A 19611-nucleotide genomic window follows, 5' to 3' on the forward strand; every position below is an offset into this window, starting at 1 on the left:
TCATCCTCCTTTTTTAAGGCTCTTAGGTGAAAGTTACCAAGTAATGAGCTTTCTGCTTTACTTATTTTATCACTGGCAGATGTTGTTTAACATGCTTTGAAAGATTCAGTGCTGTTTGTACAGTAGGGACACTGGATCTCCTACCACCATATGGGCTTGCTAGGGAGCAAACAGCACTTCCCTCCTACTGTGTGCCACTCAGTATTGAAGAGGTATCAGAGCTTTTGTTCATCTTTGCACAAATAAATGACACAATTAATTAAACAGTGATTGACTGGCATCATTTCTTGGTTTTGGCATTACAAAGAAGCAGCACAAATTAGTTAATTCATATACAAAATAAACCAAGCAATAAGCTTTGTTAAACTTTTCTCAAAATCTTAGGGGGTAGAAATCGAGTGTCCAGATATATACAGTAAGAGTTCTTGTCTGTCCATTATGCTTGCCACTGAATTCATTCTAGGTTGCCACCTTAATCATTACATATTTTTGGCCTTTGCATTAAGGAAAATTACCTAGACATCCTAAGCCACTATAAATTGATGTCCAGCTGGCAGAGAGCTGTGCAAGATCACTCCGAATCCTCATCTGTCCTATTTATCCCAGAGTCTTGTTAACCCTGGATAACAAAGGATAGCAATTTGGACATCAACAACATATCACTTTAGACTACTTTTATCAGAAATATCCCATTAGTGTGCATTATCTTCATATCTCAATCTGCCTTCTTTTCCTCCTGAGACTGCAAAGAACCCAGCTGGCAAACAGCCAGAATATCAAGTTTCTCACACATCTATTATCATAATGGCAGAAGGTCATACACTGAAAACTGAGCACACAAATGCAACATAAACTAAACTGAGTATTTTGATAACAGAAATTTATGGAGGTTACTATTCTGGTGAAATAGCGTCACTTGCACTTTTGTTTGATTTGGAGGGGTTTTTTGTACTTCTGGTTTCGATGACAACTCTTCTATCGGGAAAATTCATTGATTAAAAAACAAACAAACAAGCAAACAAACAAACAAAACCTGAAAACAAATCACAAAAAGCCTCACACCAAATCAAACTTCAACAATGCTTTTTTCTGTCAGGCTCTCTGGGTCCATAAATATGCTTAGTCTTTCTGTCCTATATCCTGGTTTGGTCCTGTTACATATCAGAGACTGATTGTGCCTCTGTTGGACCAACAGGCAATAAAAAGAAATATCAAAAAGATAAAGGTGAAATTTCCCTGACTGCTTGAGATACCAAAGTCAAGACATTTACACCTAAGTTATTTGACCATAAAGATGTCTAGACAATGGAGAGACAAAATAATTTCCAGGGCATGATCCCCTCCATCTAAAGGAGGCACCCAAATCATATTAGAATTTGATCAGGACTGGTCTCTATCGTGGACTTCCTCAAATGTCAAAAGTCAACTCAAGCCACATTGTTTTTGTAATAGCTCAAACTGTTTCCAGTGTGATCAGTATGTAGCCGAGGTTTCTTGCATGCCACAGCATCCTAAAAATTATTGAAGCATTTGTGCAAATATATTTCTTTTTGACTTGATATGAGCCCTTTTGGGTGCAGGGAAGCATTGGTGGAGAAAAATTGGAAAAACTATGAAGCAGCAATTCAGAAACTATTTGCTTTCCTCACTTACTTCTCACAGCCAACTTCACTACTCTCACCTGTGTATTAGTCCATTCCATTTCAGGAAAAGGTCCCAGCTGAAGGCCTCTACCTGTGGGATTTTCTTCCTCTTGTCCTTTCTGGAAGTACATAGAGACATCTACTCAGGACACGTTCCAAACTCAGATTTCTCATTGTCTTTGCATATGGCGCTTAGTTGGGTGGGTTTGCTTCCCAGGTTGTTTTTTTGGGGCAGTGGGTTCATTTAGTCCCTTGAGGCTGTAAAATGGTGTTAATAACATGCTGAATTGCCCAGAGGCTTTATAACAAAAAAAAAATTGGCGTTATATTATATAGTATTAAAAATGTGAGTGTATATTATTGATTATTAATATTTATCTATGAATTAGCTATTTATCACTGAAGGAAGAACAAGCAAGTTATGTATATTTTACAAGAATTAACACTGTACTAATGTGTTTAGGTTAAGTTTTAGTATGCAATATTTACCAATCTCAAGTAACTATTAGCAAACGAAGCAAGAAGGCTACAAGGAATAAATAAACATTCTCTTGACAGTCCACCTCTTTCTAGCTAAAATTGGAAATAACCCTGTTGCTTCTAAATTTTAAAACCCACTCTAATTATCACTATGAATTTATGAAGTTTAACAGTAGGAGGTTATATATTTGCTTTTAATGAACGTCAGGTTTCCATTTTTTTGTGAAACAGAAAATCTGTAATGAATTCTGTCTCCCACATAGGCATGAGTCAATGCCATTGTAGAAAACACATGAGTTCTTAACAAACAACAACAATATGGAAGAGCCCAGCCAGTAAGGAGAGACATAAGGCAAGGATCTCAGTTTTTGTTGATAGCAAAACTACCATATCTGTAGCTATGCATCCAACAGCATTTTTACACAATGTTTAATACACAGGGGACTGAAAAGCATTTTTATAAAGGCCATATTCATTATGATGCTTATGTAATTCTGATCTTCACCTTTTACTTGGTTACTTCAGAGACTTTTTGTTTCTATTTTAATAAAGAATACAAATTTTTAAAAGAATAAAAATCACAAATCTGTTTAGATGTGAAAAGAAATAAAAATCACATAGCTCCAACACCCCCTGCCATGGGCAGGGACACCTTCCATTAGACAAGGTTACTCCAAGGCCCATCCAATCTGGCCTTGAACATTTTCAGGGATGGGGCATTCACAGCTTCCCTGGGCAACCTGTGCCAATGCCTCACCACTCTCACAGTGAAGGATTTATTCCTAACATCTAATCTACGCCTGCCTTCTGACAGCTTGAAGCCATTCCCCCTTGTCCTGTCACTACATGCATTTGTAAAATGTCCTTCTCCAGCCTCCTTGTTGACCCCCTTTGGGTATAAACCCACAACTTTTTATGTGTAAAAGGTTACACTTTTTCACTCTCATCTGCAAGATTAAGTCTTTTTTAATATCAAGTATAAAACAGCAAGTAGAAAACCACTAGGCCAAGTCATTCAGGGAAGTCTCTAAACTCTGTTGCTATAAAGAATGTCTAATAACAGTCAAAAAGCTCAGCGTGTAACACTTTTCAGTATATAGTCTAAGGAAAAGAGACTTCTGGCTCTGCTTAAAAAGATTAATGCTGTCATACAACAATATCTTTAAGAATTGAGGCTTATATTGATGCTGTCAGTCTGCAGGCATTTAGCTGTGTCCGCTAGGAGCAGAGTCCTTTGAGACATGGGAAAATACTGAGAACAGTTGCAGACTAAAATTCCCTGAGTCACTCTGGAGGGTACATTCCCACCTCAGTGAAGTGGAATGAATGGAAGTCTGAATATTCAGTTGAGGTTATACAGACAGGATTTTTACATTAAAAAAAATCTAGAGTAACTTCTTGTACAGGGTAATGGGCGGCTGTGGATTCCCTAACATCAGCGCCAAAGCCCACCAGGAGCAACCACAAGGCATTTTAAGGACAAGTCCACTGGAGCTGATGCACTTTCACCACAGCAAGTTTCTCTGTACATGTATGTGGTCCTGGAGACTTGTGAGAAGAAATGTGTAGGACCCTAAACACAGATAGAAGAAATGCACACCAGGCATAAGACAGAGGAAACATCAAAATCAAAAATACAGACTAAGGAACACCTCTGTTGAGATCATTAACTAAGGAGGAGCCTAGAGTGATGTTCTGCTGCAACACAGCCTTCATTCAAGATACAAAGAATTGTTGTGTATAAGGACAAGGGTTATAACTATTGTGCTGTAATAATTTATGATGAGAAACCAGCAGAACTGTATCACTTTGGGATATTTTGTTTTAAGAGAAGCAATGAAAAAGCCAAAAAAAATCTACTGAAGAGGAATCTCACAACCTAGGGAAGACTGAAAACAGGATATTACATAGGGATAGTGATCAGTTGTTTCCAACTTAGAGAGAAACCAGGGAAATCACTCCAAATTTGCTGCTATGATAAAAACCTTTAACTGCTAAGGTGCTGAAACATGTCCTATAGGCTTTGGCTTCATGAGAGGTTTATCCCATAGTAATTCCAGCAATTTCAATTTGGAACCAGATGATTACTAACCAGATAAAAGCAAAAGGCATATTCCTCTGTGCTAAGTTAAAATAAAATAAATACATGCTTGCTTCCAAGGTAAGATTTTACAATGGCACTACTGGATGTAGTAGTTGTAGTAATGTAATCCTCTTCATAAAAAAGCATCTGTTGAATAAACTTTAATCAAATGCAAGTAAGGTAGCATTTAAAACAGCATTCTTCATAAGCATCAAAATGCGAGCTACAAATGTGGCAACAAATGAGACTGAGTTTCCCAAATAGAGCTGTCTCATGTCATCAGATGCATTAAGGTATCATTTTGTCTCCAGCTGCTTCTTCCAAAGGGAATGGGTTTCCTTCTGTCATTTCTGACAGCCATATGCACACCTCAGATCTTAGAGGACACCTAAAATAGCACTATATGCCTATCTTAGACAACTGAATCTCACCCCAAAAAGTCTTTCCTTTATTTTAAGGAGGTCTTTTCTAACAGAGACTGTTATTCACACAAGCTACAATTAAATGCAAATATATAGTTTAAAAATATAAAATTTTGGGGGTTATTGTGTAGAAAATGGAAATCTTTTGCTCATTAACTAAAAAAAAAAAAAAAATAATTTCAAGTTTCCCTAAATGTTATAAACTACAGTAAATCCAAAAATCCAAAATCCAATAAAATTTTACACAAGATCTAGAGCCAAACAAGTTTCAGTGCTGAAGTACACCAATTTTAGAAGGATTTAAATACTCTTATAGTCTGGAAAGCCTTGTTAAGCTGTAGATTAAGGAAGGATCAGTTCATTGCCATGGAAAAAAATTGTGCCTATTAAATATCGGGAAGTCCCATGGTCCAACAAATAATACCTTTATACAAGAACATCATGCAGTGTCATAAAAAGTCAGCCACACCAATAAAACTGAGGAAAATAAAGTTTTTCATTTAAAAAAAGGCTCCAAAAAGAGATGTCATGAAAATCTACATAGTTCCTTCTAATCATGTGTAGAGGGCATTGAAGTAGTGCTATGCAAAGTAACAGTAATAAAAATGAACATAGGGAGATGAGATGTGCAAAGAAAATGGTGAGAGTATTTCTAAATTAAGCCAGGAAAAATTGCTGCATTCACAGGAGCCTCAATATACTGAAGGGTATCTGTGATCACGGTGCTAAGTTCAAGTCTGCTCCTCATGCCAGTGATGTAACTACTACAGATGAATTCCACAGAATTGAGCATGAGGGGATGAACTTCCATGGTGAATAATTGCTTTAGAACTAAAAATTTCATTTATGTAAGATAATGATAGAAAGACAAGTTTCAATTAAAAGCTCAAAAATATATAGAAGGCTACCGTTTTCTTTTAAAATTTGAGTCATTCTTTTTATCAATTTACAACAGGATAATGAACAGCTGATAGCATACTGGAGACAAGTCCAAAAATACTTTTAAAACAGGCTTGTGAATGAAATGAAAATTCAGGAGCAGCAGATGGGTTTAACTGCTGTTAAATGTGGAGTGGTTTCCAAGAACATGTTGTATGTAATAATAAATAGCCAGAGACAAAGTTTCCCCAGCAGCTTAAATCCCAAGCATACAAGCTAAGTGAGGGCTTTCAGGCTTTGGCTCACTGCAACATCCTTACATTTTACCCTTGTCTACAACAGCAAAAATGCTTGTTATTAACAATGTGTGCCAGCAATGAGTGCAATTATAGCAGTACTGAGCACAGTTTCACTGAGCACAGGCAGGCAGGTTTAACACGGGCTCTCTGAAACAAGAATAGTTCTTGGCTCTGCTTGCAGGTTAATCACATTCAGCACCAGGGTATCCATTCTCACAGTGGGTAATTATGCCAGTGTACCCAGTGCCTCAATTTGTGCATACGTTTTACATAATAAACATGCTAGAAATTGCCTCCTATTCCAATTCTTGATCTGGATGGGGGCACTGGGATGATGTACTGCACTTAGGGTTTCTTCAGTCATGCTCTGACTGCCTCCATGTTTCATGCCCTCTTGGATTTAAGCAACAGTGAAATCCCAAACGCCCAGGAAAAGGAAAACAGGCAATAACTTTTTTTTTGTACCTAAACCAGTTCTGGCTTCATCTCCTAATCCATCAAAAAGTGGCTTTATTAAGTGACAGCTATGATTAAGTTAAAGCTTCTAAAATTGCTACCATGTATTATTATACTTGACTGACACAAATACTTGTGACACAGAATGAAACTAGAACTTTTAAACTCACAGTGATGCACAGAGGCACAGACAGAGAAGCGTTCAAAAGAATGAGTTCAACTGGCAGACAATAGAAATCTACATCAGGTTCAAACCCAGAAACCACTGCCTCTCCTGTAAATTCAATTGCTTCTGTAACAACAAAATATTTGTGAGGAACTGTGGAGAAGAGCATCGCTGAATTCAAAGAAGCCTCTGAAGTTCAGAGCAGTCCTACACTATATTATACGTGTATTCCTGCTTAGATGCTCCAAGGATGCTTTTGGTTAGCTACTCTAATACCAGTATCTGCTTGATACTGTCTTGGATGAACTGGAGGGAACGATTATTTGGGGAACAAATGATAGAAAAGGAAGGTGAGGAACCAAATGAAAGAACTGTATCAGAAAGGAGAGATGTCTGGAGAGGGTTATCAAGTATAAATTTACACTGTTGCTAACCTTCTACTTTTCACTGCTGCTTTAGAAAATCCTGATTTTTATACTTTCATTGCAGAAATCATCTCCTTTTCCGACTAATTCTTTCTATAGAAAAAATATAACTATTGCAAAACCACTTCTCTCTAATCCTAGTACTATACTTCATTCAAGAAATGGATAAAATTAAATCAGTCCACTGATGCTCATGTGGCATTCAGGGACTATTTGTTTCCCAGGGATCTTCTAAGAGGTTTTGTTTTTTTTTATCCTTTGTCTGATACCTACTGAGAGGCTTAGCAATGAAATTGCTTTACTGTCTGGAAAACTCAGCCATTAAAGTTATAGTCCCCAGAGCATTCCTTTCATTCCAATCCAAATATTAATGGCCAGAAAACATCACATATGTGTAAGCTAACATCCTTTTGGTCAATCTAACAAGTACCCTTACTAGAGGCTGTTTGAAGATTTCCAGAGCCATGGCTTCTGTCCAACACATCTCAACTGAAACATCTTTGCTGTTGCTGTCAAATGGATGCAAACACAGTTGTTTTTGTGTGCTCCTGTTTCAAGCTGCACCCTGTTCTGTTTGGTTGGACCTGCTACAATGCTGTACCACTGCTACTTCTGGAAATGGCTGAATCCCCCCCAAAAAAAGAAGGCTGAGGAACATGCTCAAGCTTGGACCCTCATTATCCCCACTGTTAGATGTTACATGAAGTCCTAGTTGTTCTGCATAATTCCAGCTGGCTCCTTCCACTACTCATGTAGTGTGGACATGAGTAAGCACCTTCCATTCCGCAGTGTAGGCAAAGCCACCTCCTACCACCAGAAGCGCACAATACCATTACCTGAAGTGCAAGTACCCAAGAATTGAAACTATATCAATTAGACATTTTTCTTTTCCCATTTGAAAGAGAATTTAGGGGTGGCTGCTGGCAATGCAAGGGTGTGTGTTTACAGGTTTCTCTTAATCAGAGCTATCAGCAGCAACCACTTCACTGGAGACACACTGGAATTTGAAAGTGGTGACAAGGGAGCACCACTGCCGATTGATTTTGCAATGGTCATTCTGAAGGGGTTTTGTACATTGTTTTGACCAGCCATTTAGACAGGGAATTATGGGGATAAGAGATTACACAATTAGAACTAATATTCATTGAAAAGTACTTAGATACAAGCTCAATAAACTAAGATCTGTTTTCAGCTATTACTCAGCCTTTTGTACTATTACTACAGAAATGGATGATACACATGATCTCCTCTTTCACAGAAGCATTTTCTGATATAGGCTAATTATCAAGCAGAAACATATGGGATTGTAGGGCTTTTCTTTGCCCTGAAAATGTCAACAAATAAAAGTCTAGGGTTTTTTTTTTGGAGAGACTTATTTTTTTCCCTAACAACCATCATGAGCCTCTTTTGCATATTGTAAGGTGGTATATTCTGCAAGACTTCAACCACTGATACTGAAGCAAATTCAATGCATTTTGCACCTTCTCTCATGGGTTGTTCACTCTAAATGACCTTCATTTTATTATATTTTTTCTGTAACATTTTGAACATGACTGTAACATCCAACTCCTATCTGCTCCAGATACTTTGTGTTAAATATGTGCCACTGCCAAATGTAGTCATTTTCCAGTGTCTTACCTTGAATCTGCTCTGGCAGCCTCTGTGTATGTCTCCTCCGAGACAAGACTGGTTATTAAATTCCAGACATTAGGAAACAAATTTAGGCTCAGGACAATTTTTTCTACTAAACTTTTATCAGTTGCATGAATGACTTTGTCTACAAACAGCAGCTCTCACAGATTTATATGCAGTTCGTGAGTCATAGATTTCACAACCAACAAAAAAGTTTTATTAGTGAAAAAGTGAGGATTTCCCAAAGCATCAGTTTGTGGTCAGTATTAGCTTAAATTGATTTCCCAGGAATAGGCGCATGAGATATTTGCACCCACAATCTAGTCATCTTTATTATAGCCAACTGTTTGGTCCTTATCACCTGTACTGCCAAAGCCTTTTTCAGGCTTCACAAAGTAGAATAAGAGGATTGAAAGAAATTTAGCATTTCAATTATGGAGATAAGTGAAATAAGATCCTCTAATTCTCTCAGCGTCCCAAACTGTGTAGTAAGACTAAAATATTAGTGTGTCTCTCTGCTGTTCTCCCCTCAAAGAAACCATGTGCATTGAGACACAGGTGTCAACATGGATCAATGGAATGGGAATGAAGTACCAGTATTCCCCAAAAGCAAATATAACAGAACTAGTTCAGCTTTGACCCATCAGCCCATTTTGTTCCAGAGAGCATCTGGAGCCTTCTAATTATGTCCTACTACTTTCTTAGTCCTACTGCCTGTGAAGATATCAAAGATGCGCTTCCTGGAGAAAGATTTGCTGGTTGCCCAGCACAACTCAAATGATAATAATAGGAAAAAATCTTCCAAGGGTAGAAAAAGCATTAATGTACTGTTTTTCTAAAGTATCTATTGATACATCAAGCTCATAAAGTTTATCTGGCACAAATTTTGACTGAAATATGTTTCCCTTCTATTTGTTCTTACCAAAGCATTAGCTTAACCATGCTTGCTCCGACAGTCCTTCGGGGGAAAGGATAATTTACTGAAATGCGTGAGTGGGAGACTGGCTGGTCTCCACATGTCTCCCGATGCCTCTGGAGACTATGACCATGCTCATCAGATAAGATGATGGTGTTTATGCCATTTAAGTAGCAGAGAGAACTGTCTGGCTCTCAGCTGTCACTGGAGAAAGTCACAGGTTTCCTACAGGAATGGTGACATATCAGCCACAGACATACAGGGGGATGACACTGAAAATGCTGATAAATGTCTTTGTCTTAGAGGTTTATATCCCTAGAGTATAATTTTCCAACCTCCACTCTTCTTACTCCATTTTTGATGAGAAAAAGGACGTCCCATATTTTACACTAGGAAAGAAAGAAATTTTCCTTAGTATCATCATGAGTGTCTTCCAATGTGCTGATCATCCAACTAGTTCAACACTTCCTTAGTGTGGGGATTCCTAAGTAAACTGTGCTCTTCAGAGAACCCTCTCCCTGTTTAGCTTTTACACACTGATGTATATAACTGCAATAAGTGCAGCATTGAATTTTATTACTACCACTAGTAAATTTACTATGCAGTATTCAAGGGTAGCAGTGAAAACAACTATTTTTGACAATGTGTTTGTGCCATGTCCAACTTCATAACTGTCCCATTTACTTCCAGTTCAATAGTGTATTTATCTCCAGATGAACTGCTGCTCATTGTTCCTGTGAGGATTAATCTGAGCAACATGCATTGTGGCTCTTGCCAACTTTTGCAAAGCAATATAATCCATCCTCCTTCTCACATCTTTCCTTTAGAGACACCCAGTGGGTTGGCTTCTGTTAACTAACTCTGCTCCTCAAACTCCACATGCTTATTGCTGCAGAGTTGTGATGCTGTACACAGCTCTTTTCTCCTACAGTGTAAAGGATCTCAATTAGGACATAATTGTCCACCCACTACTTTGAGTCCAAACTTGGTCCTTCCTTTTGTTAATCAAATTCTTACATCTTTCCTTTCAGAATTCTTAGTGATGCTCCTGAGCTTTGTTTACCCTCCCAGTCACAAGAGCAGTGTTGGGGTGTGACTCGGGCACGCTCAATCCCTCCTCCACTATTTTGTGCCACGGGAAGGCTAAGCAGGCTTGATGTGCTCTTGGAAGAGCTCCAGCTGAATGACTGGCAGAAAGCAAAGGCGGCATGTAGGTAACACAGAGCACAGAGTCATTGCGTGTTAGCAGTGCACACCAAGCATCAGCCCCGTGGGGAGCACGGCAGAGCACACCCGTGTCGCAGTCTGCACAGAACCAACGGGACCTCTCACCAGAGAGTCAACCCCCAGAAATAACACTCACAGCTTCCACCGCCTTCTGTATCTCTGACTAAAGCCACTAGTCCATGCTTATGGGGCAGAGAGCATTCCACATCCTTCTTTGCTCCAGTTTTATAGTCTTTTTGTCAGGGGCAACAAAAATTATCAAAGATATCAAGGATTTCAGCCCAGCAATTGTTAGAAAAGGATCTGCAATTTGTTGGCCTTCACAGCTTGCAAAACTAGAGTGGTGTCACTTTCACTATCCTCCACCTTCCTGGAGAATTCTAGCCTTGGTGAGGCAGGCTTTGAAGTGTTTCACTCTCCTCCTCCGTGTATTTTCTCTGTTCCTTTTAACTCCTCCTCTGAATCCTGTTCAGCAATCCCTTTGTTCTGACAGCACTTGCAAGAGGGCTTTTTTATGCCTGGTTTCATCTAGCTGGGAATAACCACAGAAACCTGATGTCACCTCCCCTGACCCAGAGACTGCATCTTAACTGAGCCCAGAGATATCCACTGGTTATATCAGAGAGGACTAATCTAAAAAAGGCTTGTCATTAGGCTTATTGCAAATATATCCACCACCTGATCTTAAGGTTTAAATTCAAACCACTCCTTCTAAAAAAATACAGAAAATGTAACTACAAACAAAAGAAAAGTAATTACAATGAAAGACATCTGGGAATTATAATTGTGCTGTATTTTCAAGTGCCCTCATGGGCATAAATATACATTTTTGCTTTTGTGCTATATACAAGGAAATAAAATATACCAGTTCAGAATCGTGTTGGCAGGAAATCTCTATGCTTTTTAATTTTGGCAGGATGCTAAATATTAGATGCTAAATATTATTTGACCTCATAACTCTCAGGAAAACAATGCGTACTTAAAGCACAGAAATAATTGCTCTACTTGAGTATGTCTAGCTTTCCTACATTTAAAGGCAATTCACCATCTGAAGACATTTCCAAATTGAATTGTTCTAACATTTAATCCCACACCTCCAATGACAACAGGATAGAATTTTTCTGTGGTTTCTTTCTTAATATTTCTCAGTACTCTTTAGATGAATTCTTAGTGAGTTAATACTTACATCTGCTTTATATACCCACAGCTCTTCAACACAGTGAAAGCTAATTTCTGTCCTTAGGTTTATATCTTGGGGACTTTAGAAACCTGCAAATCTTTCTATTATTCTGTGTGTCTGCTCAGAATATATTTATATACACATTATGCTTATGCTATGGTTGTATAATGTCTCTTTTGACTTTACACAGCAGCTCAGCAAGAATATGGTCATATTCAGTAGATGCAAGGATGTGTATTTATTTTTATAGGAAAAGTTTTACATCTTCAGTTCTTCCCCTAAAGTATTAATCCTCTTTCTGAGCCACCACCCTGAAGAATTAAGTCACTGAAAACAGAGATAAAGGCAAACACAAGGAAAAAAAATAATAAGGTGTAGTTTTGAAAAGTACTTTACATAATACTTGTAAAGCTCACTACCAGGAACACACCATTGAGGGAATCTCATGATAGACATAAAAATGAATAGTACCCTTTAATGCCTTCACCATCTAGACATGTTTCACAAGGATATGACATGTGGTGGGGTTTTTTTAACCAAAAAATTCCCCTTACTCACTCTGCCTGCAAAGAAAGCTGAAATTTCTTACATTTAATTTGGCCTCTTATATTAGATTTGGTCTCTCCCCACATCAGCAGTTAACACCTCCCTCCCCTGATCAACAGGCTCTGAAAGGGAGTGATGTTTAATGGGAACATTTTGGAAAAAACTGAGCATGGGTGAGCTGGGAGAAGGAAATGAAGAGACTAAAAGAGTGTTTAATGGGAATGCCTCCTGGAAATGCCTCTCCTTCAGGTAATATCGTAGGGTATCACCTTACAGTTACTCTAGGTCAGGACATCATGGGGACAGTTTCCCTATGTCACCAGACCCCTGAACCCTCCATAATCCTTGATGGGTAGGCAAACAATGTCTGATCTTCTTGAAAAAACCTTTATGGGTGAAATTAGCTCTGGAGTATTAAGTGTTAGCATCAGAATGCAATGTGTAACCAAATGTTTGATACTAGTGAGCTTGCTCAAAAAAATGGATGCAAATTTCATCTTACTCACTCTTGAGATTCATGGCTGCAGGGTGTCTGTCACAATCACAGCTAAAGCTGAACAGTGATAGATCAGATTTATGACAAGGTTCAGGCATTATGTTTTAGCAGGAATACTTATCAGACTGGACAGAAATTAAAAATCTCCTCTATGTTTTAACACTTGGCAGGAGAAATAGCAAAAAATAAATCACTTTGAAGATGATATTTCTGGTATGATTAACATCTTCCTGACCAGCAAGTCCTAAAACACTCTGACCAGGATAATGTATTTTCCTATTTTACACAAACATACACACACAATCTATACAGGCAACAGAGTTAAGGTTGCCATGGGAACTTTACTTCCAGATTTTTTGGGTTTGTATAATGAAAATAACACAAGTACAATGTTGTAATGATTCAGTTTTGCCTTGTAATTGATTATGTTCACATTTTCTTTGGGTGAGAACTCTGTTTATCTGATGGGTACAGCCCAATGTGATAACTTTATTCAACATTTCCAAAAGTTGGTTTTCTAAGCAGAGGATATTTTAAACTTGAGTCACTGTGACTACAGTGCAGTATAGAAAGCACTGCATCAGTGTTAAACCAGGTGGTTCAGCTGCCAGTAAGGTAACTTCCACAGCAGCAATGAACTCAGCATAAGCTCTGCCATTGCACTGCAGGCTGTGTCAGCTCTGGCACAGGCTGATGCTGAGGTATGGAAAGAACCAGAACACTTCTGGGATCTGATTCCTCCCCTCCAGCAGTACCTATCACCCCACAATTCACCATGGGGAGCACCAGCAGTCCCCAGCCTTGGTCACCAGGGTTGCCCTCAACTCACTGTTTCTTGGCTCGTCTCTTTTCTTTTCCTATGTTCTCTCAGGTCGAGTCCCAACTTCTTCCAGATGTTCTGAAAACTTGAGTTAGCTCTGAGCATAGGAATGCACCCAGACTCCTCACTCTAAACTTAGACTCTGGGTTTTCAGAAGAGCTGACCTACAAACCTCATTGATATTAACGACTGAAAGTGTGCAGCAAACAGCCTTCATCAACAAGTCATCCAGACAAGGGCTTTTGTCTCTTGTAGAAGTTGCATAAAGTTATCAGAAAAGAAGAATGGTTCTTGGAGCCCTTTGTCTTTTCAGTATTGCTCGCCTTTAGAGCAAGACATGCTATTTAAATAAGCAGCTGCCTTTCCTCCCCATTTGAACGTGTTGCTTCCTCAAGAGACCTGGACCTTGCCGTCGGCTGTTTGCAAAGCAGAGGATACTCACCCTGAGTATGGAGAGATCATTATCGATCTAATTCCAGTCATGGGCCACCGCTGACCCCAAGAACATGAGCTTCAAAGCCTGCATTTTATATACATGTACAGAGACTGCTGTCAGTGCTGAAGACATGGAAAATGGGCTTTTTGAAGAGCTGGCTCATTTATTGAAGGGGAAAGGAACTGAAAACTTTCAAGTTTTTGGCACTGTAATTAAATAATATAAAACATATATATATATATGTCCGTATTGAGGAAGGAGTTTAGTTAAAATATTCAGTATAAGTCTCCTCCCTAAAGGGATAGCACTTAATACATGTTAAAATATAATTGTATAATTGGAACTCAAGTGTTTGGGTTATGTAAAAGGTGCTGTAGGCGTATCAGCTTAGACAGAGGTAATTAGATCTTGTATATTAACATTTTTCCCTTAAAGGGATAATCAGCAATACTTTTAGTGGTGGAGATGCTCAAGCCTAGAAGCTTGGTGGGAAAAGGTGCCTCCTTTAGCCCTCTGTTTGCTTTGTTCCTGCCTCTGTCACTCACTGGGCTGAAAGAATATTTCTGCAGTACAGTACTTGCTTAATACAATCCCCTCTGGGTGCCCACACAATGGCAATACTGCCACAGCTTTTGGTGAAATCAGCATTGAACTGAATCACCTTCAAGCATCAATCATGGTGCCATAAATAGGACTAGGTAGTGGCATTAAATAATGCAATACCTGGCCTATATATTTTGTAATGGATCATGCACTGAAGCCATAGAAGCCTATTCCTTCAGGCTAGGAATAGAATAAATGAGAGCTCTATTGTCTCCTTGAGTCAAGGGTTAACATTTTTATACAAATTAGAGTAAACAGCCACACACCACTGCTTAGCTCAGTCAGCCTGAAGGATACAATAACAACAAATATGGTTTTACTCACAGGGGGCTGAATGACAATCAATGGCACTACAGCTTTGGAGTATCCAATTGAAGCCCTTGAAAAATCAAGTGGGTGCACAGGAAGATGGGCTACTATGTCATCATAGGATGAATATAGGAGAATGTTATGGATTTCTTGGATTTTCAAGTACATTGTAAAGTTTTCTAGAGAAAAGGAGGTTTTTATTTTGAAAACAGAACACTGCATCTTTAGAAACTGGAACAGCAGAGCACAAATTAAAGCTGGTTTTGGTTTTTAGAATTTTTCTTTTTAAGATAAAAGAAGAAATGTACAGTTCCAAGATAAAAGAAGAAATGTACAGTTCCTCAAGCCAGGAAAATAAAACACAGCCAAACAAACCACCCACACTACTGCTCCAGGTATTTTCTAATTTCATCGTTGTTATCCATGCTTGTCTTTCATACATACAAGAAAAACATTCCAGGAAAGAAATTCCAAGAAAACCCAGACTTTAAGCTTCTCATTGAAAAGTTCATATCAAACTTTGGAATCCAACAAAAATCTCAACTGAAATCAAGAGAAGGTTAATCCAAACCAATAATATTTCTCTGATTTCATATTTCTCCTTTCATGCCTGCTGAAGACCTCCCAGTCTCTATACTACTCATATGAGGCTTTTGAAAGAGTTGGAGAACAGTACAGATGTCTTGTGTCTAGGTGAGCCAAAGCCTCTCTTGGTACCTGAAGGGTTTTGGCTTTGTTCTTAATGTCTCAAAAGATAGGACTTGTGGATTGAAATGGCTGGGTAGCCTAAACAGAGATCTCTCTTCAATGCTTATCTGCATTGATATAAGAGGCAAGAAGAAGGGAAGAAGTGTCAGCAAGACCCATAGAACAAGCTCCCTTGTTGACCCTTATTTTTACCCACACCACATATATGACAGAGATGGACAACCCATTTCCAGAGGCAACAAATATCAAACAGCTCGATACAGTTTTTCCCTACGGCTAATGACTAGAAGTTCTCAATACACTTGATAAAATATTTTCTTAAATGAAGATATTTAGAACAGAAAAATATATAGCAACAGTTACAGAGCTCCTTAAAATAATTCCAAGCCTTTTCCACTTGCCAGCTTTCCAAAGTTCATCTCTTCTGAAGCGTGGGATTGCACTCAAACCCGATCTTTGTAGACAGCAGCCGAGCACAACAGTGCACCTTGGAGCAGAGAGTAGCAGCAAGTCAATGTGTCTCTAAGCAGTCTGCCCCCTCCTTAGGGGTCAAGTGGTAGCTCAGAGCAAGCTGCTAAATGGTTGTTTGTATAATCTCTGCAGGCAAGCAGAGTGGCGTATCTACAGCCAAAGAAGGGATGAAAACAGCTGTAGTTGATAGCAAATGCTGCCAGAAGGTCACCACCACCTGGAGGGTGGTTGTTTCAAACCAAAAAGTTGTTGAGCTCAGGCATATCTCTACTCATTTAGATCATCTAATTATACCTCATATTTTTAGCATTAGTGAACACACACTGAAAAAAATAGAGTGTTTTTCTCTTCTTTTAGGATCTCACCTGCTAAACCATAAATATGAACCTGTAAGGTCTTTTTCTTTTGGGAATGGCACTGCAACTTTAAGCAGTATTATATAATCATGTGTTGGACATAGAATTATTCTGCTTGCACACCACAGGTTCAAGAACACTGTTATAAAGGGGAGAAATTCACTTTATTTTCAAAACTTCACACAGAGAAAATATAATTTGAAGAGTTACAAGTTCAAAAAATGTACAGCTCTTTCCAGTTTTCAACACCTTCTCTTTTGTCCTGCTACAGCTTCATTATTTTCTTACCCTTTGCAGTACATGGCAGTCTTTTGGAATGAAAAGAAACCCTTCCACATTAGTCACAACAGGAAAATGAATTTTGCTTTGCAGCTGGTGAATGAAGATTATCAGAACTTTTATTCACATGCAGAAGATAAGAATATAATAGCTAAGGAACACTGATGCAATGCTGTGTTTACTCTAATTTATCACTTTTTCAAGCCGTGACTTATACTCAAAAGAGCTACCTAATTCATGACTGCAGTAGCAGTTTTGTAAGTTTTGTGCTGTAAATTCAGCTAAAATCCAACAGATACCAGGGGACCACATGTAGTGTTATACTTAATACTCATTTGACGCTTTGTGGAGCTATTTTATAAGAGGAAAAGCAAGAGAAGACATGGCCTTGTGCCCCTTAAAAAGGCAGCAATATGTTCAGAACAAATAACCAAATTTCTTTAGGTATGAAGTCTGACTGAGATCTGAGAAAAGCATCTCAATAAAAAGCCCTAACCCTAATTTCTGCAGCTAAACTCCACCAAGGAATAGAGTCTTACTAAATGCTGTCCCTTGGTCTTTTAATCAGTCATTTACAAAGTTTAGCCAAATCTGGAATTATTAACATGGAGGTATTTCACTACAACACAATATCAATTTTAGTTTGTGTCTCTGCATCACCTTCTCAACATCTAACTACAGGAATAAATTATGCAGGAAAATAAAAAAAGAATCTGCTCCCTTTCCTTGCCTTATTTTAATTTTAGTTGTAATTAATTCAAGGAGTTAAAGCCTTCTTAATAAAGAAATGCTTAAAATACATTAACTAGATTTAACTTATTAGGATTTTGAAAACAAGTCATGTTATTATTTACTGCAGCATTCAAAGACCTGTTTGACTTCTTACTCTTGCATAAGAACTTTCAGGGATGTGACAACATGAATTTTCTATATAAGGCAAATAGACCTCTGCATCACAAACATTTTTGACACTTTCAAATGCATTTTACAGCCTTAAACAGACATTCCACTTCTCCCACCCACCCACCATCATCCAAGGCCTACAGTCACCAAAGTTTCAGAATTAAGAGTGGGAGTATTAGTAATCTACCAGGTAAATGCAGAGTTTAGTGACCTGTTTGTTTGTATGTCCATATATATAACAGGGTATGGACACATCCTTATTCCTGTCTGCAATTCTCTCTAGAAGCGCCCTCCTAACTTCCTTACCCAAACCAACCACGTCAATTGACCTGGGGTCTAACAGTGAATTTTAAGTAAAAGCCAGGAACAGCAGAGAAGGCACATATGCATAGTGGAGAAGTAAAGTAAAGCAAAGGAGGAAATAAGGCAAAGGCTGAATAAAGGAAGCACTGGAGAAAAAGCAATTCTGCATGGGCAGATCCTTAGGAGGTACTTAATTCCTGACAAAAGCAAAGGGGGTTGGTACCTAATTATCTCAAGGATCTTCCCCTTAGAGTCTCACAAACTCTTCCTGAACTTATTTAGAAATGAAAGCATAAAAGGTGGTGCCATACCCCTGTTACAGAAGTCCCTACCATCCTGGTCCCTGGCAACACCCCCAGCTTTAATCAGCAGAGGCCAAATCAACTTCCTATGTATGTTCTATTAGATCAATGGAGGAAAAGGGAACAACATTCAGAACTTTCAACTTCCTTTCCCTAGTATTAAACCCTGAATTGTGCTTTCCATATTTCCTTCTGTTTTAGCTGCAGTGATATTTCACCTAGGATTACTTAAATCCAAACCATTTCTTCTGCAAAAAGAGGTGTCCAGCTGCATGCTAAATCACCTCTCATTTCTCCTGCTTTAGTGAAATTTGGATGAGGTCATTTATAGAGGTTCTTTTCAATCAACGTTTCTAAGATTCTGTGATTACTTTGTATGTGTTCTTATAATGTGAGATGACCCATTCCTATTTGGGTTCGTTTTTTTTTATGGATAACTGAAGACAGTAGAAGAAAACTCATCAGACTACAGGAGAACTAATTCTCATCTAATAAGAGAAACTTTATTAACTCATGGAGCCCTATAATGTCCCTCCTGGTGAATAAAAAGCAGTCAAGAAACAGCTGGTGTTTGCATGCGGAATGTGGATTAGTTTGAGAGCATCTCTATTTCTCTGGCTCAGCACACAGAAAGTTTTTATTCCAATTGCACAGGAAAGTAGTAGTTGCTAATGCTCTGGGGGAAAAGTGGTGCAATCTAGTATCAGTAAGAGATTTGTACATCAGATCCATCCAGATTAGGCAATCATAGACAGCAAATTAAACCTCTGTTTTAGGAAGCTGCCTCCAACACAAGGAGCAATAGCCTGAGGTTCAAGTCCCAGCTCTGTGAAGATGTTATTCCCCTGTCCCTACAACTGTACTGACATGAGGAAGCAAGCCTGAAGGCCCTGCAACAAAAACAAACCTCTTGCTTCATAACCAGATCTTGCAATCCTCTGAAAGTTTATCTCACATAGTCTCTATTCCCTCTCTCTGTCTCTGCACTTCCAACACCTTTACATGGCTGCGATCGTCACGACACTGGAAAGACATATCCTTAGTGCTGAAAAATTAAAGACCTGCATGTCTGGGACTCACATGGGGGTTGATGCATATAGTAAAGAGTGCAAAACACCAGGGCTTTGAGGAGGTGGTGCAACAGTCTCCTCTGTAATACGTACATACACACAAAATTAGACCCGCAAGTGCATTTTCTAGGTCAACTTCTCCCTCCTCTGCTCTCACCTCCTCCCTTGAGTTTTCTTAATTGTTCTGGGAAGGAATACATG

General features: G+C 38.6%; 1 protein-coding gene across 13 annotated transcripts in view; it reads right to left on the reverse strand.

The window, feature by feature from the left end:
- DLG2 (discs large MAGUK scaffold protein 2) overlaps window positions 1–19611 on the reverse strand; it is a 986158-nt gene that overhangs the window by 589072 nt on the left and 377475 nt on the right. Inside the window, exon 2 of one of the 13 annotated variants that reach the window (XM_019005936.2) lies at window positions 1682–1762. The exons of the other annotated variants lie outside the window; for them this stretch is intronic. Within the exon in view, the coding sequence (XP_018861481.1) occupies window positions 1682–1762 (81 nt within the window). The remainder of the gene's footprint in view (window positions 1–1681; window positions 1763–19611) is intronic. 13 annotated transcript variants of the gene reach the window in all.

The sequence above is a fragment of the Parus major genome, chromosome 1, assembly GCF_001522545.3.
Source record: "Parus major isolate Abel chromosome 1, Parus_major1.1, whole genome shotgun sequence".
NCBI lineage: Eukaryota > Metazoa > Chordata > Aves > Passeriformes > Paridae > Parus > Parus major.